The sequence below is a fragment of the Aphelocoma coerulescens genome, chromosome 8 (assembly GCF_041296385.1).
Source record: "Aphelocoma coerulescens isolate FSJ_1873_10779 chromosome 8, UR_Acoe_1.0, whole genome shotgun sequence".
Taxonomy (NCBI): domain Eukaryota; kingdom Metazoa; phylum Chordata; class Aves; order Passeriformes; family Corvidae; genus Aphelocoma; species Aphelocoma coerulescens.
The window spans coordinates 10,212,180-10,238,019 of NC_091022.1; the positions used below are offsets into that span (position 1 = coordinate 10,212,180).

General features: G+C 36.3%; 1 protein-coding gene and 1 long non-coding RNA gene across 13 annotated transcripts in view; one reads left to right on the forward strand and one right to left on the reverse strand.

Annotated features, from left to right (window-relative positions):
* Window positions 1-6,050, forward strand: part of LOC138113730 (uncharacterized) — a 55,086-nt gene extending 49,036 nt beyond the window's left edge. For all 5 annotated transcript variants that reach the window (XR_011152309.1, XR_011152308.1, XR_011152310.1 and 2 more), the window contains 2 exons: window positions 3,418-3,507; window positions 4,761-6,050. This is a non-coding gene — a long non-coding RNA (uncharacterized lncRNA). The remainder of the gene's footprint in view (window positions 1-3,417; window positions 3,508-4,760) is intronic.
* The window catches only part of KCNT2 (potassium sodium-activated channel subfamily T member 2), a 115,680-nt gene that overhangs the window by 54,843 nt on the left and 34,997 nt on the right, over window positions 1-25,840 (reverse strand). For 4 of the 8 annotated variants that reach the window (XM_069022368.1, XM_069022367.1, XM_069022364.1 and 1 more), the window contains exons 4-9: window positions 23,693-23,749; window positions 22,947-22,995; window positions 21,604-21,663; window positions 18,235-18,309; window positions 17,654-17,737; window positions 16,987-17,081 (exon numbers count right to left, since the gene is read on the reverse strand). In XM_069022368.1, coding sequence (XP_068878469.1) covers window positions 16,987-17,081; window positions 17,654-17,737; window positions 18,235-18,309; window positions 21,604-21,663; window positions 22,947-22,995; window positions 23,693-23,749 — 420 coding nt within the window. The remainder of the gene's footprint in view (window positions 1-16,986; window positions 17,082-17,653; window positions 17,738-18,234; window positions 18,310-21,603; window positions 21,664-22,946; window positions 22,996-23,692; window positions 23,750-25,840) is intronic. The other 4 variants (XM_069022370.1, XM_069022371.1, XM_069022369.1 and 1 more) reach the window with 1 other exon arrangement.

The window sequence follows — 25,840 nt, forward strand, 5'->3', positions numbered from 1 at the left end:
TCCACAAATATTACACTTCCAGCTCACCAACAGTGCCTTTAGAGAAATGTTACTCAGCATTGATAGCATGTTCCCATCTGTCTGGGAATTACTGATTACACTGCAGAGAGATTGCAGTGGAACATCAGTGGATGTCCTAGAAGCCAAGTCCACATGGATGAGTTATTCTATTCCCCACAACTCATTGACATCTTTTAATACATCCCAATTCCTTAGATGAATCAGATGTATTAGATTTTTTTTTTCTTAAATGAAGTGTTAATCGTTACTTTTAGCACAAATTCTGCATGTAAAAATACACATGTTCTTGTCTGCTTTCTTATGTTTCCTGACATAATGAAATGTGCAGTAATTTGGGCTTCCTATTTTGTCTGACATTTTTGGTGATATTTTTATCCCCTTGTTCTTGTTTGCTTCCTCTTCCTCTTTCATTCCCTGAAGATAAGTAATTTATTTAGTCATCGTTGGACAAACAAAATGAATTCAAGCAGGAAAGGAATGTACAGTAAAGGCAATGCTCACACCTACTTCTTTTTGTGGAGAAAATAAACCACTGTAATAATCAGTACACAGAGAGTCCCTAGTTAAACATAAGGCCAATTCAGCACCTTCTATGCCAGTTTTAGGATTCCTGTGAATTCAGGAAGGCTGTCTTTTCATAGTGGATCTAAGGGAGACACAACAAAAATAAATTGCCTCAATGCAGAGGAGATTCAGTATTTCTAAAAAACCCTACAGAAAGCCAAACTAAGTGTCTGCTGAAGCAAAAGTAGTATCAGAAAATGTATTACAAACTTCCAGAGGACAGAAGTATGATTCCAAACACTCTGCTACTACTGCACTTGAAAAACAAAATGTAAAGACATGTAATCTCTGAAGATTGGTAATGTTTAGTTTGGGTATTATTTGAACTTCTGAGAGTTCAATCTCTGTTTTACTGGAAGCTTTCTTTCTAGTTCCAGGAATCTTTGTTTGCTTGAGTATCTTATGTGCCAAAACTAACTCCTGTTTGTAAATAAGCTGTCTCTACATGCACTACAGAAATAAATACTGCAGAGTAAAATAATACCTGAGGCTGTCAGATTTTAATCATGCTGCAGAAGTATGTCACAGAAATGGATGGAACAAGAACCATTTGGATAGTATTTTGCAAATATTTTACATTAACTATCCTTATTTATAACCAATTGTTTAGAGTCCTCTTGATACCAGTTTATATTTTCATTTGTCAGCGTTGACAAATTAATCTGATTTCTACATTTTCATTTCTAGAGAAATTACTGTTTACACATACAACCTCTTGAGGTCTAAAATAATGCACCAGAGGCTGAGCCAAAAGCCAGAGCTGCCTCTGTGCTGAGGATCAGGCAGCAACTACCAGCACTGTTTTCTTTGGACTTGTAACTTTGAGCTCCACCTTGTGTAATTACCATGTTTAAAGCAGCTGTCCGCAGGGACTAGCTGATGAATGTGTTGAAATCAACATGGATTAATTTTATCAGATTCAGTGTGATTCTGTGGCAAAGGCTCAGTGCTTCTGTACTACAGAAGTTACACCTCCACTAGCTCACAAGTGTAGCAATTCTACTTAATCAAGTGCCCCCAGCAGTTTCTCACACTCAAAGCTCTACAATTTCCTCTTATCCTACCAAAGAATGGTGATGCTAGAACAAATTAGAAATTAAATTCTCATTATTTGATTGTCCTATACTGTCAATTGCTGTTCATGTTATTTTTAACATTTTTTGAGGCTACTATCACATATTTTTTCTTTTTTCTTTATGAGAAGAATTGGAATGAACTACCAGTCAACAAAATTGTTGATAGACCACCAACTGTAGCAAATATTCATGGATGAAGTACAAATACAGTGAAATACTAAAGAAAAGGACCATGTTGACTTTCCAGGAAATGCAGACAAGCATTTGAGACGTATTTTACAACTATAGCAACTGTAACTGCTTAAGGAAACTTCCCCAATCTCTACACCAAAATAAAATGATGCTATAGAAAAGTTCATTTTTCAGTCTCACTCTGGGAGATGTAACATCTCATAAAATTCTGATAAATTTATAGAGGTTTTGCTTTAAACTGGCAAAAGGTGCTCAGTTCTTGCCAAAGATATTCATATTAAGCTGGTGCCAGTCTTAAGTCCTTGAAATAAAAGTGGTGCTGAGACTAATGCTGTATCTGGAGAATGCCCTGCTTTGCACAAAGGAAAACAGTTTTTCATACTCCACATTGTCTCTGTGGGGTGTTCAGTCTTCTCTAGAGCATCGTGCAGAGCCAGATGCAGTTTTGTCCCATATTTTAAAATTAGACATTATTGGAAAAACAATTCTCAGTGTGGAGAATTAGTATTCATACACTCATTAAACAGGCAATTTTCACTTCACAAACTCTGGGTTGAATACTAATATAACTGGAGTGACATTAAAGTAGCATTTTTTTTCATTCCCTGTATCAGACGCATAAGGAAATATTGTCTGCTGACTTCTGAATGACAATACATGCAGAATGTGAAGGTGCTGCTGATCACCCTACCTGTGACCTAAAAACCTGATGCTTTCTGACAGAAATCCTGACTCTTGTGTAAATAATGAAGAGGCAAACAAAAAGAACAAGGGATGAGCAGAAACTGCAGCAAATAAAAGAGTGAAGCAACAATCACAAAATGCTCTGACCAATAATAAAATGTCAATCCCATCCAAAACCCTTGAAGATGACGTTTTAACTTGAAAAAAAACAAATGCCTCAATTTTTTCCAAGTCTTGTGCCTTTTCTCAGGTCTTTTCTAAAACCAGTGGTTTTTTTTCTAATTTATTTTCTAAAAGCAATTTTCCATAAACAGTATTAAAATAGAAAAAAAACCCAAACAAGTAGATGTACCATTTTCATAAAGTTAAAATGACAGAATCTGGTACAATATATCATATCAAATATATCAAATTTAGGCATTACAGTGAGAAGATGCTATTTTCACCTTTCATTCCACATAAAAGGCTTTAAAGCTGAAGGGATAGCTGAATTCCAGGACATAGAAATTATGAATTGTATACAAGACAATGAAAAAAATGAGGAAGTACTGCTGACTGGAAAGATGAAGGTTGTTATGCTGCCTTTAAAGTAAATCAGTAAAGAAATACACTTGCTGTTCTTAGTTGGCAACAACTGATCTAACAAATGCAGTAGATCAGCTGCAAGGTATTCACTGACTGGACAAAATAGATACTGCTGGACATTGTGGCTTCTTAATATTAAAGGACAAAAGTTGTAACATTCTCTGACATTTCTGCAACTCTAATGCCACTTCATCAGGCAGTTCAACATAAATCCAGATAAATCTATTTTTCCAGATAGGTTATTTTCAGAGACCAGCATTCATTTTCATACAACACTGTCCCTTTTTTTTTTCAGAATCACAATAGGGAAGGGAAAGACTTGGATTAATTCAACAGGCTTTCAATCAACCTTCTCAGTTCTGTGTGACTTTGAACACAAGTCAAGGTAAGGGTTATGAATTTACTTTCACTACACAACAGTGCCACCATGTCAGAAATTAATTCAGACTTTCTCTTCAGATGGAAAGGTCATTTTTGTTTGTTTTCCAATTTTATCTTTATCCCAAATAATGGTTTTTGATGATACGTTTATTACTTACCCCTGGTGTCTTTTATAAGCGTTTTCCTTCCCCAAAGATCAGAACATTATATGCAGCTAATGGTTGCAAAAGCTCAACTTATAAAAATAAACTCTTCCCCTAGGAACTCATGTGATTTCCAGAAACTGCAGAACATCTTGTTAAGCAGAATAGGGTATTATGAAATGATCAAGTGTATATAAATATTTTTTGAATCTGAGTGAGAACCTTTCTGCTCCTGCTGCTGCCTTTAGTGGAATAAGCAGTGGAGCTGCAATTGAAGAGCTCTGGTCATTGAGACTGCACAAGCTGGGTCCCACTGTGGGCAGCCTTCAGCTCTGTTTCCAGAGACAGGTCTGTCCACACTTCAGCCTCTAAGCCCAAAGGACCTCCTGTATTTGTGTGTGCTTTCAGTCTGCCCCAGAGCTTCGATGGTAAACAAAATCAATTTTGGCAGCCCAGCTTCAGTGTGTCAACACTGTGGCACCCAAGTGCCTGCTGGAGCCTGAGGTTCTGGATTGCTCTCACAAGGAATCAATAACTACTCAGGAAACAGAATCATGCAGTCAGAACTTCACCACCAGATACTCCTCACCTGCAGAGTGCTACAGAATTAGGTGATATTCTATACCTATCCTTCCTAGGGAAGAATAATTAAGTAATCTATTTATAATATTCAAAAATTATATGTGTTGTGCAGGAAAATTCAAATGCAAACCTCTAATTTAATACACCCGATATGTTATGCTTTAGAACATCATGTTTAATGTTTCTTGCAATAGTTTTGAAACACTCTCAGGGTGTAACAGTTGTTATGCAAACCACCCACATGCCCTCAATCAAATTGAACTAACAATCGAAAGATTCATTATCTGAATATTTGTAAAATGTGCATAAAAAAAGCTAACCCAGTGCAGAATATTCTATTAGCTACTGACAGAAACCTTTTGTTAATTTTCAACCTAACTCAAGTTCATGGCATATTTTAATGACAAATGGATTTAATTTTATTGTTAAGTCAAAAATTCTCTCCTTATCAGATTTTGCATTTTCATTTGATTTTTAAGGATATTCATGGATCTTCCTTAAACTTACATCCATTTTTACATCTCCTTGACAGCCTCTCATCTGTCTGCACTTTGAGTGCACCTTCTTTTTGCTGCTCTCATTGCTGCTATTGAAACAACTGCTTCAGGACAAGCCAAGTTACCTTACTCATCAGCTGTAACATTTTACAGTTGCTAACACCATGAACAAAAAAGAATTTCTTAGAAATTAACAGGTAAGCAATATTCAGGAAGAATGGACTTTCTTGCACTGCTTATCCTGCTGTGAAACTCAAACCAGTAACAAATACAGGCTGGAGTGGTCTAAAACTTGCAAGTGACTCAAATCAAATGCCACTTGTCTTATCCCTTTAACCGCAGCTATGAGGAGTGCAGCCCTTTGGACAGCTCACGTGATATTTGCCTTTCCAGCTTAAATTTCCATAGACTTTGGGTAATGGGAAACTTTCTATCGTCCTCCCTTCTGAAAAATGTAAATATAGAAAGAGTGTTTAAGGCAAAAGGCTGTAGTCAGATCACTTGAGGACAGTGGTGTACATTTCTTGCATTTCAAGCTGCCCTGTGAAACCACTGACTCCTCAATGGTCTTTGTTCTCATGATGAGCATTTCCCTTCAATATTTTGGCTGTCATGTGCACAAATTTGGCATCATTTAGGCTTCTTTCATACACACAGGTTTTAAGTGTTGGTACCTCTGTCAGTGAGGTCACCTGTACAGGAAAGAACAAAGGCCACCAGTTACTGTCAGAGCTGTAACCTCCCTGTCAACATTAGAAATAGAAAATCTGGCCAATAATTACACAGAGAGCTCTGCAGCTTGCCAGCAGGCTTTGCTGGATCTGGGCAACAAAACTAAACCCTCTGGATGTGTGTTTAGTTTGTCCTCCATGTAGCTGCTATATTCCATGACAGTCTTAAGGCAAAGAAAGTTCAAACAGGCAGTGATCTAAATGGAAGCATTTGCTGTGCTGCTGCTTTACAAGGGGAGTGTCCACACAGCTGCTTAAGTGGGTTCTGTATGGGCAGACCCAAGAAAATTGTACTGATATAACCAGTCTCTGTTTAGAACACTCTCTGTAGATTCATGCTGAGAAGAAAGTTCACTGCAGAGTGCAAGATACAAAGGGGTGTATGGAAACTGCAATGTGACTTAAAATAAAGCCTGGGTTTTTAAAATACTCCTATGGTATGCTTTGGCTCCTTTATTTCCTAACAATTTGTTATAAAAAAAACAAGAGCACACATGAAAATGTGTGCCACATAAATAAATTTTCCTTGTTTGTGTTCCTACTGGAAGGGTGTTTTTACTTCAGAGTCGCCTCCGTGTTGACCTCCTGTCTTAGCTGGAGACAACCTTTTGGACAGTGACCAAGGAAACAACTGGCCTGTGAAAAAGATATAATTAAGCATCAGACTTAATGCTTAGGTTTGCTGAAACACCAGAAAGGGGGGAAGTGTTAAATAGAGGTTGTCTAATGGGGTGAAAATTACAGGAGGTAATCTGTGAGGAGATAAAAACAATATATTCCATCATCTATTACAGGGTAGACTCCTTTATGGTTTGAGTTCCTTATTGGAAACCAAGCAATTCTTTTAGCTAAGAGCCAGAGGGCTTGGATACCTTGAACTGTCTGTGTATTGGTTGGTTTGATCAGCAAGCTCTGGGATTTCATCAGCATCACTCTCCTCCTCCTCCTCCTCCTCGCTACTGTAAACACTGGTTTCCATTGAAATCGGGTGTTTTCAATGAAATGTTTTAGTTGAGTGAAAAATCCTGAACTTTATAATACTTAAAGGGTTTCTGAAAGTCACAGAAATTGTCTTTGGGACACCTGTTTTGACAATGTGCTTGCTTGAAGAGAAACTTTAAAGTCTAATAATTTCTTTGGCTGGAATTCAAATGGATCTATGCATATTACTCCTTCTAAAAATCATTGAAATCCAAAACCTCACAGAACTCTTGAAATGTGAGGTTTGACTGTTTAACAAACACAAGCATGTTTATGAAAAAAATAGTGTACATGATTAATACTCCTCATCTAAAGCGAGAACACAGGTGGCGTCATAATGACCAAAAAACAGGAGACACGTGAGTGAAAAGGAGAACTTCCTCAAGCAGCCAGGACAATAACATGGGATTAATGATCACAACACCAAAGAGATTAAGGCAAGGAAGAAGAAGGATCACTGTGAGTACCAGGACTGACAGCATATTCTATAGTCTCTGCTGTGTTTTGTCTGGCATGTTTTCCCCTTGGTTGCTTAGCCCATAGAGAATATTCAGTAAGATTTTATTCTTACTACACACTCACTACAACTCTTAAAATTAGACTTTCACTCTGAATATTCAAGAGGAAGCATTTCATATTTGCCTTAAAGTTGGCTGAATATTCTGTGCATTTTTTTTTCTTTTATACTTTTAGAATATTAGCGAAGTGAACAAAAGGAGATCAAGTGAAGGAGTACAGTTAAAAGATAACCCACATTCTTTTTGCCACAGGCAAAGTTAAACCAGAAGTAAATTTCTTTACTGAGAGGGTGCTTAGGCACTGCAACAGGCTCCCCTAGGAAGTGGTCCTGGCACCAAGCCTGTCAGAGTTCAAGAACCATCTGGACAAAGCTTTTAGTCATATGATTTAGTTTTAGGTAATCCTGTGAGGAGCAGGGAGTTGGACTTGATGATGGGTTCCTTCCAACTTGAAATATTCAGTGATTTATCCAATTTTAGTAAATGCAAGTACATGCCCATATGTAGCTGTGCCCTCTCATCAGTAACTTTATTTTTAACTTCTTTGCATAAGATATTTGCATTTACTTGTTTTTCTCTGCTCATCTCTAATATGTAAAGAAATCTGCAAAATATAGGACTGTATTTAAAACCAAAAAGCAGATTAGGTGCTCATTCTCAGCAGTTGACTAAGGCTTGTCATCTATGAAAGCCAATGGTAATAATAACCTAAAATATGAAAAAAATATGAAAAAACCTAAAATATGAAAAATATGAATAACGGCAGTGGAACGCCACGAAGAGTTTTGTTCTGAACTGCACACCTTTAAACATCGTTGTCTCCTGTATGATCCCCCAGTCCTTCAGCATCAGTGAACACACTGCTTTGCTCTGCATTGGGATTACATATGGTGTTCTGTGCCCAAAGCAACTGACAATTGCATTTCATGCCTCTTGTTACATTTTCAGTCTACAAAGTCAACCCATGGTTTGTTCTTCAGTATTTACTAATGAACACTGATCATTTTTTCTCCCGATGGCTGTGACTCAGGCACTTCCGCTCTAATATACAGTAATATATGGCAGAAATGCACAACTCCCAAAAATATGTTTGTGCAAAGAATGGGAGCATATATTCAGCTTTAAGCATATATTTGAGTTCCTTTCTAAGTATACAGTTAGCTATTTTATTGAGATTGAGAGACAACAGAACTCAACTAATTTCCTACTTACAACATTTTTAGAAGGTTTTAATTGCCAGTGGAAGTACAGAACTCACTAGACTGCTGTTTATCTGGATTGTACCCTAAAGAGTCTTTATTTACAAATCTCTAATGTGTATTTATCACCCAAGTGTGACACTCTATAGTTGACTGTGCCTCTACTCTTCCCTTCTTTGAAAAATACCTGGCTAAACATTATAGTAATTTCTAGTGGAACACCAAGTATACAGAATAGATTTTCTTTTAAAATGCATTTTAGATGTGATTTTTTTCTTTTAAAAACTATTGTAAGTGCATTAAAATCCTTTTTAGATGCTCTCATACCACAACCTGATCTGTGCCAAAGCTTCTGAGATGTCTCCTTTCAACATTCCATAAAGTTACACCTACTAGAGACACAGAGTGAGTGAATCGCTCCTGGAGGCTGGTGCCATGTTCTGTTTGTATGGCCAAAGTTATATCAAACACCTTTTGTAACTCTTCGCTTTCTGATTTGAGAAATATGAACTTTGCTAAACTTCACACCCTTAAAATGTAGCTGGAATGTGAAACAGACAACAAAAGTGAACAAAGCACTGAAGAGTTATGCTGATCACAAATTAGCATTATGAGTTACTGCTCACTGGAGAACCAGAATAACTGATGGCATCTGATAATACAGTTAAATGTGTTAGCATAAACCACCGCAAACACCAGATCTTTGTAAAGTAAAATAAAGGGTTTGTCAGCCTAATAAATCAGTCAATGAAAGATATATTTATTTTTTTAAGTCTGCATGCTAATGACAATTTCATTTTTGAGCCAGGAATTGTGAGTGATGATGGTTTGATGCCAGCTACTGAATGGTGAAGCAACATTCTCAACATAGTTACTCACCGTTGTTACACTTGGCATTCTATTTGCTATGTCTAAAATGACAGGATATTTTCAAAGACAGCATGTGAGTATCAGGTTTTTCTTTTTACTGCAAAGACAAAATGAAGCTTGTGAAATGTAATGCCTTCCTGTAAGGAAAGAGATGGAAGACAGGGGGTTCTGACACTTACTTTATATATCAAATTGCCCCTTTAAGGGGAACTTTACGTGCTTTTATTTAAGTCTTCCCAAAACCAAAGCAAGACCTAAGATTTATTTTGCCAATATGATCGTATCATATTTCACATCCTGCAGACTCTGGTTACACTCCAGATCAACTGTCATTCCAGCATTTAATTTTACTGCAGTTATTCTTGTCACCCGTGTTCTGAAGGTAACAAACAACTTTTGCATATATAACATTTACATTTTCACACAAGGCGTCTACTTACAAGCCTATGTGTTTATAAACCAATGGAAAGCTTCCTAGAAAACCTACATTCTAATAATCTGCATGCCTGTAGAGTTCACCTCCCTGACTCCCTATGGCAAATCCTTTTCTCTGACCACATTTTTCCTGTGAACCTTTTTCAAGTGTTGATAATTTTGAAGACATGCACATCTCAAATGCATATTGCACATACTGAAATACGGTAATTGTTTGAGGCTTTTTATGGAATATGGCATTCTATTTTTCTTTGATATTCCTTATTTATCCTTGCTCTTTGGACAATCACTTCTAGATTTTCTTCAAAACCCATTTTATGACACAGAAAGCACATTGCTAATTTAATGTTTTGCTTTTACTGAGACATTACATATTCCTCACAGTCACTCTATTTTGTGCTGTGTTCCTGCAAAGGAACACGGACAGGAATGCATTCCGAGCAACTTTGAGGAATTTTATGTGTCACTTTACATGTGTTGGCAAGCCATAATTAGTTAATACTAGCAATAAGCCTGATTTTATTATCTCTCACAAAATTCAAAATACGATTGCTGAAGAAAGGCTACCATGGAGATGCAGTCCTAGAATTGTATTTCTAACAGTCCAAATGTTATATGACTCAAATTAATTTGCTTTTTTTCCTCCATTTGTAATGGTAATTGGCCTCTGCTGCCAGAACAAGTGCTGCTTGTCATGGTATCTGGTAATATTATTACTGTATTGCAAGATGTCATGATAATAAAAGCTGAAATTCTCCCAATGGCATATTCAGAGTGCATAATGTTTTCCAAAATATTGTGCCTCACTAATATTCTCAATGCATCTTTAATGAAAAGTTGTCAAGATTATTGATGTAAATATTAGCAGCACTTGGTATTTGAAAGCTTTACATCCCATGGAAGTTATTGGGGAAAATATTGGGAAAGAACCTGAGTGACATTTCACCTCCTTTTGGGCAGGAGTTTGGTTTTGAATATATGATTTGCACTCTCCTTAAATATGTATATTCTGATTACTGAAGTTCCAGTACCTTTACCTGGCATTAAAAAATTATTAGAAGAGAAAGATAAAAATGTTTCAGAGGATAGAGGCTGGAACTTTCAGAATGGGAAGCAATTACTTCAATGTCTAACTCCCACCAAGAGATGAGGCCTTGGAAGACCAGCTGAAAATTCTTCCTAGTGTCAATTTAAAATATTGATTTATAGAATACACTACTGGACTGTGAAATTGCAATTACATTAATTGTCAAAGGATGGTTTGCCTGACCTATAATGTAGAGGTACACACCTTATTGCACTGAAATATTGAAATATTGTGTGCTACAACAGAGAACAAAAAACATGGATAAGTTAATTTTGTCTTTCAAATTTATACAAATTTAACTTTGCCCACCTTTATCTATATTCAGTTTTGAACTACTGATTTTCAGATTCATAAATGACCTGCAACCTTTGCTAGAAAATTAGCAAAGTTTGTAACTTGAAAAGATCACAGTTACATGAAGCTGACTCATTTTCCAGGGTGAAATAAAAGAACATAAATCTCTCAATCATAATGTTTACTTGCTTAATTTAATATTTCTATATATATTCCAAATAGGAGAATTTGCTTATAAATAATGTTGTTGACACTCCATTTTAGAGAGGCTTTGTAAAGGCAGCTTTCTGAGCTATCATTTAGTCTAATCATTTTTTATTTTAAGCAAACAAGATGGCTACAAATTAACATTCTAAGAAGATAATTTAGATTGAACCTTCTAACCTTTATGACTTTTTTCCACAGACCACAGTAAATAGACTATTCAAATTGTTATTTATTTCACTGGTGTCTGTGTCTAGTTTTAAATACTCCATTACATCAGTGGCACAGAGAATTCCCTGCATGAGCCATGGGAAAGATGCTGACCTAATTATTCTAGAAATAACTATGTAGAAACATCTAAAAAGATTAACAAAGGAAATATTATGTCACTACCAAATTAATAACTAAAATAGCATGAAAATCACTGTATAATTATCTAGGTTTCCATAGAAACTATCTTTGATGGGTAGCCAAAAAGACTTCTGATTGAGCTTCAATACTTCTGCTCTCCCTATAATACATGATTTCTGATCTGCCTTTCACAAACAACTAACCAGCACACGTCCTCATCCTACAATCTTTAAGCAACACTCTTCAACAGCACTAATCACCCATATGCTTTTTTCAGATCTGAACTCTTGAACTTAAATATGCTAAAATATTTTTAAAGTGTATTATTACAAATACCGAGCTATCAACAAAGAAAGAAAATTGTATATGGTAATATTTCTGTGCTGTCAAAATACAATAGCAGCATAAAAATATGAAAAGGCATTAATCAAAGAAACAATTGTGGGGTTTATTACATTTTTTCATGGTAATTTTCACTACACTTGCTTGCCTTTTGAAAAGCCTTGGCCATTTCAGTATTAATCATAAGCATGTAAGCAAATGTATCCCAGTGCTAGCAAAGGTGAAAGAAGTGTGGCTATCCCATAAATTTGTATTCCAAAAGAAACTCTAAGAGTTTTATCTGAATTTGTTTTATTTAAATAATCTAGATTAGCAACTATTTGTGGCAACACTGTTTTCACACGCTACTTAAACAGCAGATTGCAGCAAAGCCACCTTAGAAATTTCTGTGCCTAAAAAAGATAAACTCTGTATTCAATATGTTTCTCCGACCAAAGCTCACAAGAATGTTGGCCTTGTGTTCATGCACATGCTTTTTCCCAGAAGGCAGTATTTCACATAAACTCTAATTTAATTTATAGATTATTTGCTCACAAATAACAGGTGGATATTTTAGGAAATGTTTTGCTGTTGACCTCCCAGGAGCTGCACAGCCTATTCATTGTCCCATCGCTTAAGGAAGGGTTAAGGCAGTGTCTGAACTTGACCTCAGTTTTCACTGTACACAGAAAAACCACCCATCCACACTGCCCTGGTGCCAGCAATTGAGGAGCAGGAAATGGGGAGGCTGGGAGATGGTACAATGGATATGGAAGGTACTGCATGTGCTACTGGCCTACTTCTAGATCTACTTGCTGGTATTTAAAGAGCACTGCACAGGAATACTTCAAAACAGAAAACAGAGATCCTGTGTTTGAAACAAGTGGGATCCTGACAGATCTGCTTTGTTTCAGAGAAAGAAAAGTACCCCTGCTATTACTTCAGTGCTTTGTGGGATTCTTGTAATAGCTGAATAATTTATTTTGTATTATTTCCAGTTACTTAGAACTTTCAATTAATGTTGTATAATATTCTGGGATTTAAATTCTGCAACTCTTGTTTACTCTGTTAGCTCCTGAAACTTCATATGCTTTACCACTTTAGAATCATTGGATTCTGAAAGACAGAAGCACAGTCTTGTGTGTCCTGCAATGCAGAAAACCTCTCTAAATCCAACTGAGACTGGTCCTGAACACTGAGACTGCTGTACAACAAAACATAACATCACAGAAAAAATTGCAGAGCCAAAAATCCACATTTTATTTTACATTGCATAATCCACCAACACTTGTCATCCTACTTAAGGCTAGGCATCTTTTCTTGGATAACTGCCATTGTAGGCTCCTGTCAAAATCAACACAGAAAGGTAGAGAAGTCAAGACCTCCATGTGGTGATTTAGTTCCCTTCAGATCCTCTTCTTAGGTGTTTGTATCTACTTATTGATAATAAAGGGAACTGGAGCACTGAGATGCCTTTTTCTCTCTAAAATTTTCTGTGATTAATCCTTTCTTGGTTGGGTGGGTTTTTTTCTTTGACATATTCTTCCAAATCATAAGGTCTTGGTTTTTCTTGTTTGGACTAGATCATTGTCTGGATTTGTCTTAATCTTTTCAAGCAATTTACTCCTACTGCTTCCTCTGGATGAGAACTGTGAGTGGGTAATTGCCATTGAGGCTACAGTACTGGCATTCTGTGACTATTCTGTAAGTTACTGTGTGGAAACGTCCTTATTTTCTGACGCTGAAAGCACTGAAGTGTACAAAAATATAAAGGTTGACCTCAGTGAGCTTTCCATGAAAGCATAAGCAAAGTTTGGGCAGGTTTGAGTATGAAAAAAATAACTGTCCATCTCAAACAATTTGTAGCCACCTCCTTCACAAGCTAATCACTCTACACTGGTGATACATGACTAACACTGCTTTAAAATTCCAAGTAAGTTTTAATAGATGATTCACTGTGTCACAGAAAGATGCCTGGAATACTCATTAACTGTTATTTGTCTTCTTGTACAGTTTACAGAAATAATTAGTATTCCATTTGACAAACAAGTACAAACATCCATTAGCTTAATGACACAATTATTATGACTAGGTCTGTAACTCTCACTAGAACTCTCTCAGTGGTAACTGCTGAACAGTCTGTCATATTGGAGCACACATGTTTTAATAGATGTAAAATTGCTCTGGTTACAAGGCCACTGAGATGTTTAAAGAAAGAAAAATCATTGCACAACCTAATCTGTCTTTGAAGTCAGAAAAAAAGAGGAAAAAAAATTCTTGTATGTAATCTATAAACTACAGTGGAATTGGTCTTACAGATTTACTGACCTGCAAATGAGTTCCACCCCCAGATCCATAAACAATTATCACCAAATATCAAAGAGTGTAGTAGAGCATAAATTTTGTTGTGATTACTGTTTGTTCTGTAATAACATTGAAAATTGTCAACAGTATATAAAAACACAAAAGGCACCTTTTTCTACTCTATTCTGAGTGCAAAGGACAGCCTGCATAATGGTATCTAAAAACTGAGATTGGCCAATCAGTTGTAACCTTAGATAATTAATTTTTTTAAATTCATTGGAAAGCTCCCACCTGAGTTATAAGGCATAAGCTGGAATGTGCCTATCTGTGTAACCACCACTTATAAGATTCTGATGTGGAGATGTATGTGATGGTTTTAAGGATGATGCACAAGGTGAAATTTAATTCATTTTCTATGGGTTTCTTGCTAGTTACGGTAAAGTTATTTTGAAAATACATATTATATGCAGGCAGGAACAAAGTCAATGAGGAATCTTTCTGGGCTTCATACCATCTTGGACTTTTTATAAAATCATGTCATTCCCATAAAAAGCTCCATTCCCTCTCTGTCTATGTGTCCGACAAAAAAGGGTGGCTTTGAACAGAACAGCCTGTCTTTTAAAGCAATATTGGCTTCACAAGTGCTGATGTTGCTCTTGCAGCAGATGGCACAAGCCTGGCAACCAGGAGCTGAGGGGGCTGTGGGGTTTCAATTTAATCCACGCAGTGCCTGAGTGTCAGCAGGGAGGCTCGATGAGGGCAGGTATCATTGGTGCCAAAAGCACACCATGAGCATGACCCCCACCCTCTAAGGGGAAAGTGCTCTGAACTGAAGGCACTCTGCTCAAACTACTAATCCAGCCTGAGTAATTTTGCTTTACTGAAGCCACGGTACTACATGGACCAGGGTAGTATCTCTAAATGGAACCAAAACATGCTCATGAAAACAGACTGTTGATGGTTGAAAAGTTTTGCGTGTTGTGCTCCATTAAGGTACGGGTAAATCAAGTGCTGACTCCCAAATGTGTTTGGGGTAATAGACCTGGGTACTGCTTGCCTTTGCAGAAAACATGAAAGATCAGTCTGGTGAAATACATCCTTAAGTGGACAGATTCCAGCAATGGACTTTGGTCCTCTTGAAGCAGGAAGAAACTCATATAAGCTCTAAATGATGTCTCTTAAAATTAAACGCTCTCTCTAATTCACCATAGATATAACATAAGCAAAGACACTAAGTTAATTGATTTGGACTGTTTATAGATAGATTTTTTGGGGTATTATAAATACATAATCAGTAGTATAAAGAAAGAATGTGTAAAAATACCATTATGTGTGTACACACAAACAAGAGTAACAATTGCTTGAACACAGTCTCAGAGAAGCTGCAGATGTTTGAACTACTATTCTCAGTCATTCCAAAAGGGCTTCATTTCCTTAGTTACTGCAGTTCTGGGTGTCTTCAGCTTACTTAGCTTATTTTCAAGTCTAGAAGGGTCAGTCCTAGGTCAGTAAATAATGAATTATAATGAAGTAGTACCTGCAGCTGTTGAGCCCAGACATAATTACAGGTGAGCTTGCCACTTCCTGCATGTTTTACTGTCAGTTATCACAACGCCTGGTGGTGAGCATGATACATAATTTGTGCAGCATTTCAGTAAAATATTGAAATAGGTAAGTAAAAACAAATGAAGGAATATTTACTCAAAAGCACCTTGTATTTTAGAAACTAAAAAGCAAAATCCAAGTCCTTATTATTAATACAAAATTACATAATGTTTAGTAAGAGATTAAATATCACAAAAATTCATTACTGTCTAGAACAGGCAGCATTTGTCATTATGCAGGTGTGTGGCCCTAAGACAAAGGGTAAAATTGGACCCTTTATTTAGCCACTGGCTAGAGCAAACTCCTCTTCTAAAAAGCCATGTGCTGTGTTACACTTATTACCAGAAGGGTTAGGCAGCACATAACAGTGACCATCAGAAATGCAAGCTAGAAAATAAAGTAAGAGAAAATCTAATCACTGTCTCCAAAATGACACACCAAACTTTATCAATGTGCTGACCTAAAGGCATCTTGTCTGGCAAAACAAATACAGGTGATTTAGCCTGTCCACACAGAATCATCTTCTCTCTTTACTGCCCTCTTGTACACCAGCTTGTATCACATTGTACACCATCCTGTATTCCCCCTGAGTATGATTCTCAATTCTCAGGCACTACTGATGGGAGAATTCTGTGTGTTAAGTCAGCTACAGAGCTCCTGTATAGCCAGACTGATCATGTATTCTCCTTTATCTGTCTCCAGCCCTGGCTAACACCATATCCCTCTGGTACAATATAAACATGTGGCAATCTAATGGTGTTTCCTGTGGATGCAAATTTAACTTTTTCAGGTCTTGCAGCAAAACATTCTTCAGAGTAACACATTTTGGTTGTTTGAACCTACCATGCAGTACTGCCAGTACTCCAGATTAATAAATTCTACACTGTCTGTAATCAGGATTATTAACAGCTATCCCCTGTAACCCTTAGGGGAACCTGACTTGGTCAAAGACTTAAGGCTGAGGTATTGCACATTCTTCTCTGTCCCAGCAGTCAGAGAGAGGTGACCTTGGAATGGGTCAATATACTTCTGTTGCTATTCTTCACATCTGAGTGACTTCTCTGCTGAGATTGCACTCTTGGTGCATATATAAATTTTCTGCTACTTTATCCCATGTTTTTGCATCATCTGTATTTCCTTCCTTAGAGTGAGTAGGATTTCCTTTCCCATGCATGCACATTCTGTTCCCAAACCCAGTGCATCCAGACCCCAGTAGTACAGGTGCTAGTTAACACTCTCACTGAAGTGTTTTACCCTTCTTATTTCAGTGCATGGTTTTTACCAGGCCTGTTTTATCACCACGTAGGAGAGAAAGAAAAGTCAGTATATATAATAAAAACAGAGGGGATTTGGCCACTTACCAAGTGAAGATGAGACATAATAATGTAGATATTAAAATGAGGACTTGGTTAAACATTGCAGACTGTGTGCGTTGGATGGCTCGGTGAAGATCGTTCTGTATTAATGGAAAATAGGTGTTATTTGGGGGTTTGAACCAATGAGCCAGGATCTGATTCTCTAGAGGAATTATACAGTGCCCTGATAGAAATGCAGTCACTCAAATGCACTTAAGAGTTTGCTGATAATATAGAAGGGTGCAGAAGAGCCAGCTGTGATTCAGTGATTATTTAAGTAGTTCTTTGTTCATCCCAGCACAATTCTGATCCTATTGCAAGCTGCCTTGAGGTCTGCTCATGTCTAGCTTACAAATTACAGGCTGTGAGGCCCAATTAAGGCCTAACAGTTGAGTTCCCTGCAATTGTGTATGAATGGCAGAGTAGCACAAGAACCATCCACTGCCATTTCCTTTATTGGCACAGTAACAATTTCTACTAATTGAGATTTCATGTCTTACTTTTTTCTAATTTTGATATAGAAAGCAGTTTAGTAATGCTTGACCATTTGTATAATCTAAATACAGATCTGGTTCGCTTCCTATTAGGGTTGGACTGTACTGCCAAAATCCCACTAAAGACAATACACTAAAAAAATACAACTCTGGAATATTTATTTCCCTTGCATACTTACAATCATATTTTCTAAAGCATGCTTTGCCAGCCAGCAATTTAAAAATACAGGAATAAACAGGTTTCTTAGGACTGGCCAGAAAATCTGAAAGAAAAATTAACAAATTCATTAGAAGCTTTTCTGATGAGGACTAGAGCTTTTCTATTCAAGCAGCAATGAAACACTTGGGAAAAATACTATTAATGTGTTTCTAGTGTGAGATTTGGCTTTAAATAACATTTTTGTCCTCCTTTGTGATTAACCACATGCAAGATAATTAGATAAAATAGGAACACAGTCAGTTTTCACTGCAGACATGAGTGATTCTTACATTTTAATAACCAGCTGGTTTATTTTCTTGATTGTGCTGTAGTTGGAGTTAGAGGGTTTTGGTTTTGTTTGTGCCCATGGAAGAGGAAGTAGAAATTTATCTATATTGCTTTACTCCAGTAGCAAACTATCTTCTTGTGGTTGACAAATTTGTGTTTCCATAGGCATGAACGCTTCATCCATACAAGAATAAAATTTACTTTAAAAAAATAAGAGTATTTGTGCAGCTATAGAAGTGCGATGTGCAAATGTATTAATTCAAATATGTTTACCGTGATGATGAAAGGGACAGCATTAATTATTTCCAGGAGAAAGGGTATTCTCAGAATTTGTTCCCAGATATTTCCCTTCAAAGAAAAGGAAAAAAACCCCACAATGTCACAGTCAGCTTACAAATAGTTCAGATGAGAAATACATGTAATATCCCAAGGGAACATGGGGAGTCTCTCCCATACCTGAAATTCAGGAAGATCATTCATCTCAGATTTAAACACATATGGCAAATGTGAATATAGAACATAGATCGCTCTGGATCCTTTTTCCTGCAGTTTATCGTAATGTACTTCCCATACTTTTAAATAAAGTATATATAAAAAGATATATACTTTAAAAGATAAAAGTATATATATAAAGATATATACTTTTAAATTTCCTTCCTTCCATCCTTTGCATTTATCTTTGATCTTTACTTTGCATTTTTTCTTTCCCAGTTGTTCTGGAGAGGGAAGTAAGGAAGAGATTGAGTGTTTCATATTTGAATTAGGACTACAACATCAAGTTCTCTCTTTCTGCCCCCAGCACTTCAGAACACTTCAGGGCTTTCTGGAACTTGATCTTGCTTACATGAAATGAGAGGTCTTCCCACATGTTTCAATGAAGTGGTATTGATCTTTTAATTTGCTTACTGTTAGCTACAGGATGGGGATAATTCTACTTTTTTTCCAAATCTGTGCAGTGGCTGTGAATGATTAAAAGTTGAGATGAAAATCCATATATTAAAGAGGGAAGGTAGTTGAACTTCAGTGACTTACTGCTTTACTAATGCCGTGTGTCAGGACTCCATCATAGGTAATACAATAACATTGTGGCACATACCATGGCAGTACTACAAGAGTTTGCAGTAGAGCATTATGTTTTCAGTTGCAATGACATATTCATCTTCCCTGAAAGAATAACCACCTGATAGAGCCACTGAAAATTAAATACAAACTCCATAGCACATAAAATTCTTTTTCCATTTTTAACTCTTCACATCTGGAAGCCACTATACCTAAGGGGCAGGGATTATTGTCTTCCATGTAACTGCAATTGGTGGGAGTCAGACGTACAAGTGAGATTATGAGCCTGTAAACTGAAGGGGTCTTGTATGAAGAATAAAATCAAAATCAAATCTGATTTTTTAAACTGAACCATTTTGTGATTTCATTTTTAATGTTAGGAGTTTTCTCCTCTGCATTATAGAGAAGAAATGTCACATAATTTACTTGTGCAGGCAAAATGCCTGTATGGATGGGCTCCAGGTAATTAGGGATGTGTGCAGCTGTAGGATTCTGGCTTCCACATGGAAATGCATCATGAGTTCTGCAAAACTGCCTTTTGCAGTGAGAATGGATGGTGCTGCTCAAAGCAGTGAGAGTGCCTGTGCACCAGGGATATGCAGCATTGCCAGATGTCTGGGACAAGTTTTGACAACAGAGATTTCTGACGTAGACATCTTACAGAATTCTGGCCAAGGACAAACCCTCATGTAATACTTTAGGCTTTGAGAATGCAGATTGTAAACCTTCCATGCCTGGATCCAAGTGATCAGCATCACAACACAGAGCTACATCCTTTGCATTCCCCTTTATTTAAAAGCTATAAGAAAGGAAAATTCACTGTATCGTTGTATCACGATATGCTACTATGCCCTCACTATTCTGCATGTTGAATCATTTCTCCTATGTCATCAAGCAGGTATCAGAAAGGTCAATCTCTTGGAGTATTCTCTCAAATGACTGCTTTATTCATTTTACAGATTACTTGTGAAATCCTAGTAATGTACACTCCAATGCAAATACAATCATCTTTTTCTTCTTGATTTCTTCCTCACTAATTCTCTTACTTGTACAAATTAGTTACCTAAATTTTGAATGTTTTGAAAATGTTTCTGTAAAATAAGTAATCTATCACAGATTTACAGGAACCAAGGTGTATTTGGTCACCTTGGGTGTGCAGAAAAGCCTTACAGTGGGTGAAATAACACCATTCTTAGCTTTGAGAGACTGGTGTAAAACTAGGAAGACAGGACCAGAGGGAAGGAGGTGTTTGCACCAAGTGGATTCCCAAACCACATTTCAGTACTCTTGTTGTTCCTTAGATTAGCCCTTCAGTTCTTTCCCTTATGGGGAGTGGAATCACAATATTGTTTCAACTTCTGTGGCAGGTGCATGCAGCAAATCAGGGTAGTGGAGCTTTCCATCCATCACACAGTAATGAATAACTTCTCATGGAAGCTGATATGCCAAGAATTCCTCTTTTGTACCCACTGAAATTGATGCAAATCACAAGCAGAATGGATGAGGATCAAACGCTGCCCAATAAACTCAGGAACAGCACAAACTGTGATTGCTCTTTACTGTTTTGCCACCAGGGTATAAATTTTAGACTATTTCTGCCTATAACTGATTTTTACTTGTAACCCCCAGGCCTTAAATAATATATGCTCCAAGGATTAAGAAGAAATAATTTTTAGACAGCAGACAACTGCAAGCCTCTTAACATTACTGGGCACTAAGAAAAACATTTATGCCCTAATCAGTCGATAAGCACACTGAAATAAAAGTCTCTAAATTCAGTGGTGGCTCTGGTAGCTACTGAATGTCAGCAATACAAAATATAATGCAAAAAAAAGATTATCCCCCCAAGATATTTTCGGCTTTAGAAAGCAAATTTTTTCATATTTTCCTTGATAAATGATTTTAAATTATTTTAGTATTCTTCTCCTCAAGATACTAAAAATGCAGAGATAGAGCAGAACAAAATGTAATGAAGAAAAATGAATAATTATATTAGAAAAATGTAACTTTTAAAAGAGAATGGAAATACAAAAATACATTGTATTCACATCAAATGATTTCATTTTGAAAAGATATTCCAATAGCATCACACAGATGGATAACACAAGTATGTACATATCCTTTTTTTTTTTTTTTAAGTACTGTCTTGGCCTAGTTTTTTGGTGCACAGTTTTAGAGGGCTAAAACTCAAATTATATGTTTTGGGTAGCTACAGCTTTGACATCTATGACAATTGTGTCCAATACATTATGGACAGACAGATAAAACTGTGCACCTGAAAAATCAGTATCAAAAAATCAAGGTCACTTTTAAGAATGTATTTTCAAATTACAGTGTGCCAGTGCACAATGGAAAATAATGTACATTTAATTGCTGACTTCCACTCTAGATATTGAGAGTTTGCTCATAAATTTGGGAAACAGGGCTGCCTGTGTGACAATATGCCATCCTCTAAAAGTGTGTTTTTCTCAACTCGCTGTTTGTACACTAGGGTGGGCACAGACACATAAACTTTATATTGAAACATTTAACTCCGTTATTTTTTGTAATGAATTCTGCCTAAAAGTAATAAAGAGTACTTACCTTGTAGCTTAGATAACTTAGCAACAGAGTTTCAAAGAGACTTATTACAGCCACAGACACCTTAAGTGAAGGGAAAAAATGAGTGTATTAATACTAGTTTCTAGAGAATAGATATTAACATTATAATGAAAATAAATGATTATATAAAACAGCTTTGCCGTGAATCCTCTGAAACCCTCTCAGCTAAGAGAATTTTGCTTGAAGCTTGGATATTGTTATTTTTCTGAGTTTCATTTACTCCTAAACAGCACCAAAATCTTTTCAGATGACAGAGATAGAGAAGAAGGAAGCTGTAAATAAGGAAAGCCAGTCTGCTCTTTACTTTCTTGTGAAGATGTTATGAATATGCAGAAAAGCAAACATTTTTCTTACTGTGTATAATTCAGAAAGTTGAAAGCAGCAAAATAATATAAAGATGAATAATTTTAAGATTTAAATGCAGCTGAGCTCAATTTCCCAGCCTTAAATAGACTAAATGTAGTTAGTTATGTACTAAATACTTTAAAAATATTTTAACAGTCAGATATCAAAACAGTAAAACAAAATACTTAAATCATTATAGACATTAAATAACTATAAAACTTAAGTCCTTTGCATAGAAAATATTTGTATTTTAATGTTGTATTGTGGGAATATTCCATCAAAATGGATTCTATCAGGCTGGAGCCTGAAGTCAAGCCTCAGGATTCCTAATTTTAAGTCAATGCTCCCTACTACTGAAAACTCCAAAGAGTGCACAATCTAGAATTTAAAAAGATGCTCTGAATTGGGAAATTATTAAAATATGCAAAATTATTAAAATAGGCAATCAAAATATATCCATTTCTCCTAGTAATTACTACTGACTTACATAAACTCAGGCTTTCATATAAATTCCTACCTTATCAAATAAATGTATTAGAAAAGGGCTATATCCATAAGCAAATAAATATCTCATTATTTTTTACTTAAATTTAATAATCTGACTGCTAGGTCAAAAATTATTCAAACTGTGCATATTCTAAATGTATTTTCATCAAGGGTTTCTTCCCTTGGAAAATTGTGTATTACACAGAGGTACAATTATTGTATTGGCATTGCAGCAATCATGGTGAGAGAATATAGCAGTATAACTATTCTGGAAGCTTCAATAGGGAGTTTTTTCTTAGTAAAAAACCACATTTCACAAAGAGAATCAGTTCAGATCAGCTGATCTTTATTCTTTTGCTGTACTTGGTGTTCAGTGAGATTTCCTTGCTGCTATCAACATTTCCAAGTATCCTTTAACACTGCTCCAATTCTGTAAATCAGTATCATCTGCAGTTGATAAATGGCAATAATTGAATTGGTCATTTACATATTACCTGTAATCCCCATAAAGGTAAGCTTCGATTCACCCAAATAATGGGAGACCTGTTCATTATAGTAAGAAAACAAATATGAAATTAATCATAATCTGGTGTTTCAGACAAAAAAAAAGTTGTACATGTGAATGGAAATTAGAGCAGCCTTACTGAAAAAGAAAATTCTCAGTAATAAAAACTTTAAATCAGTAGTTATCTACTGAATATTGACATGTCTTGTATTTCTAATCCAGAGCAAATCATTAGGTTCCTGTGGGAAACTGACAATCCTTTTTTGTGAACATTTTGCTATCTGTGTAATGATATAAATGGTATCCAAATCTTAGGGGCTGTCATATCTTAGAAAAATCCTATCAGTGCTAATAGGCACTTGATACAGCACCACTGGAATGGGACACTCTCAATGGCACAATAATTTCCTGTTAATCATTTACTGCTACTCAGAATTGTTTTTTTAAATTATGGGCATCCTTTTTCATTTCTGCAAGGTGTCAGCATTGATGGAACCCAGATCTCACACCAGCATTCAGTCCAGCAGTTCACTTTGCAATAAAGAGAAACAATTAAAATATTAAATGTAGTTTGAACATTCAGAAATGTAAGTAATGGCTAGAGATTTATGGAAACATCCCTACTGTATGTCAAAATGCCACTATTCCAGATGGAAATGGCTTTGTCTTCCTGTGTTTCTCCCCTTCCCACCATTCTGTGGACTCTTTGTTTGCTGTTTTAAATTAGGAACTCACCAGTCAATTGTTCCAGGTGTGTAGTTTTGATTGGAACAACTCCGGCTTAATTCCTTACTGATAGTTGCCAATACCATCCATGCAAAGTCCATTTCCATTAGCAAATGTATATGGGAACACAGTCATAAAAACACATGGGAGGAAAGGGATATTAATTACATCATTAAGTGGTCTATGAAATGCATGCAATAGTTTGAAACCCAAGGCAACCAATACAGACATTTTTAAAAGTGAAGCAGCTTTTAGAAAGTACTGCTGTTTGTGTTCCATATCTGTAGATAAAGGACTATGAAGCATTCCAGGTTACATTTTTTAAGGATTTCTTTTCGAATTTAGAAACAAGACAACTGAAATGATACTTTGTAAAGCTGGACTAAGTACACAATATCTAGTGAAGATCAAGAGATCCTAGAAATCCTATCCCATGGATAGGCTGTGATAGAAAGACCACGCTCTCAGTAGGAAAGACTGCACCAAACTACACTTGATAACCTCTTTTGAGGATGTGAGGAGGGCTGGAGATTCATGCAGCAGTATTTCAAGTACAAAATTGTGATACCTAAGTAAAAATATTGGCTATTATACATTGTGATGTTACCTTGCTTTTAATTGCTGGCACAAATCTTCCTTTCAAATGGTCATGTAAGGATGTGGGAATATGTAATCTGTAAATGATGAAAAATATCCTTGCTCATCCTTGGCAAGCAAGGTCAGCAGAAAATAAAGGGATCTGCAGCCCACAGATTGGCAACAACTGTATTTTTACCAACTGTGAGTGGGACAGTGCTAAACTGTACCCATTAATAAAGATGCTTTATGTCTTAAGCTCTTTCCTGTACACCCGTTGTGCCTGAATGAAAGACACCAGCTTGTGCAGGCATTCCTGAAAAACAGGAAATGAATCTGATGACAAGAATTCCTCCCAGATTTGTCACTTTACAACCAACGAGGTGAAAACATTTTCTGTGGCCGTGCTTTCAGCCTGCTGAGTAGTTTCTTTCATGGGGCTATGACACAGTACCTAGAAATTATTTTTTCTTTCATATCACCACATCCTTAAGAATGCATTCCAGCAGGAGTTTTGGTATCCAGCCCTCAGCATCTCTATGGCACTAATGGGGCACTGGTTGTTTGTCTGGCACAGCTTCTAAGACTGGGGCCTTAGTGAGCAGGCAGAAGGACTTACCTCTCTTCTCAGGCAGACAAATGTTATTCAGAGACAGAACACACCAACTACTCTCTCAGATGTACCACAACACCATGTAAGGGAATAATATATATAGAAAATATAAATACACTGTCTGGTGAATTGTGATACACTTGGATTGAAAGGCATGTCAGGAAAGGTGTGAGGCAGTCAGCAGTCTGCAGATGCATATGAATATGCATCTTTGCATATAAATACAAAAGTGTATTTGGCACAAGGTCTGATATTTTAACCTGTCCTGCACACCCAGACTTAACCATGCAGTACAATATACTCCTTTGGGCTCAACAGAGATCTCATAACAAAAGAACTGCAGCATGCCACAAACCATGGTTAGATGGAAAATGGTAAGTCTCTGAGTTGCTAATATGCCTAAATTTCTAAGGATGGATTTTCTCTTCTCCACAACTTTTTATGAAAACTTTACTGGTTGTTTCTTCTTATTGAAGAGACATTCTAAGGTATATGTGGAGTCAAAAGTAGTTTTTTAATGATCTTGTTTTTCAGAAAAATTTTTTCACAGCCCTTTTTCAGATCTTACAATTTCTCACAATAAATTTTATCACAGCCCTTTTTCAGATCTTACAAGTTCTCACGATAAATTTTGACCAAAAGAAATCTCAAATGCATCTTCTGTACTTCCTATTCACATATCCTTCTTTCATTCACTGCTGAATAAAGCAAATATTCTTTACCTTTCTTTGCTTTGGATTTCATTCTTGTAAAGCAGAATATTTCTCCTGTGCACTAGCTTTTTTTGGTATTACCCTTACTATACTTAACTGATATTCAAATATTAAAATTAGAAATCAAACTCTGTCCCTTGCCTAACATTGTGTGAAAACTGCTGGTTTTATCATCTCAAGCTTAGTGTTTTCTTATGTGCTTTGTTTTTTTCAGCATTTAAGGACAAAAGAATGAAATCAAGTGAAAGGAAGTAA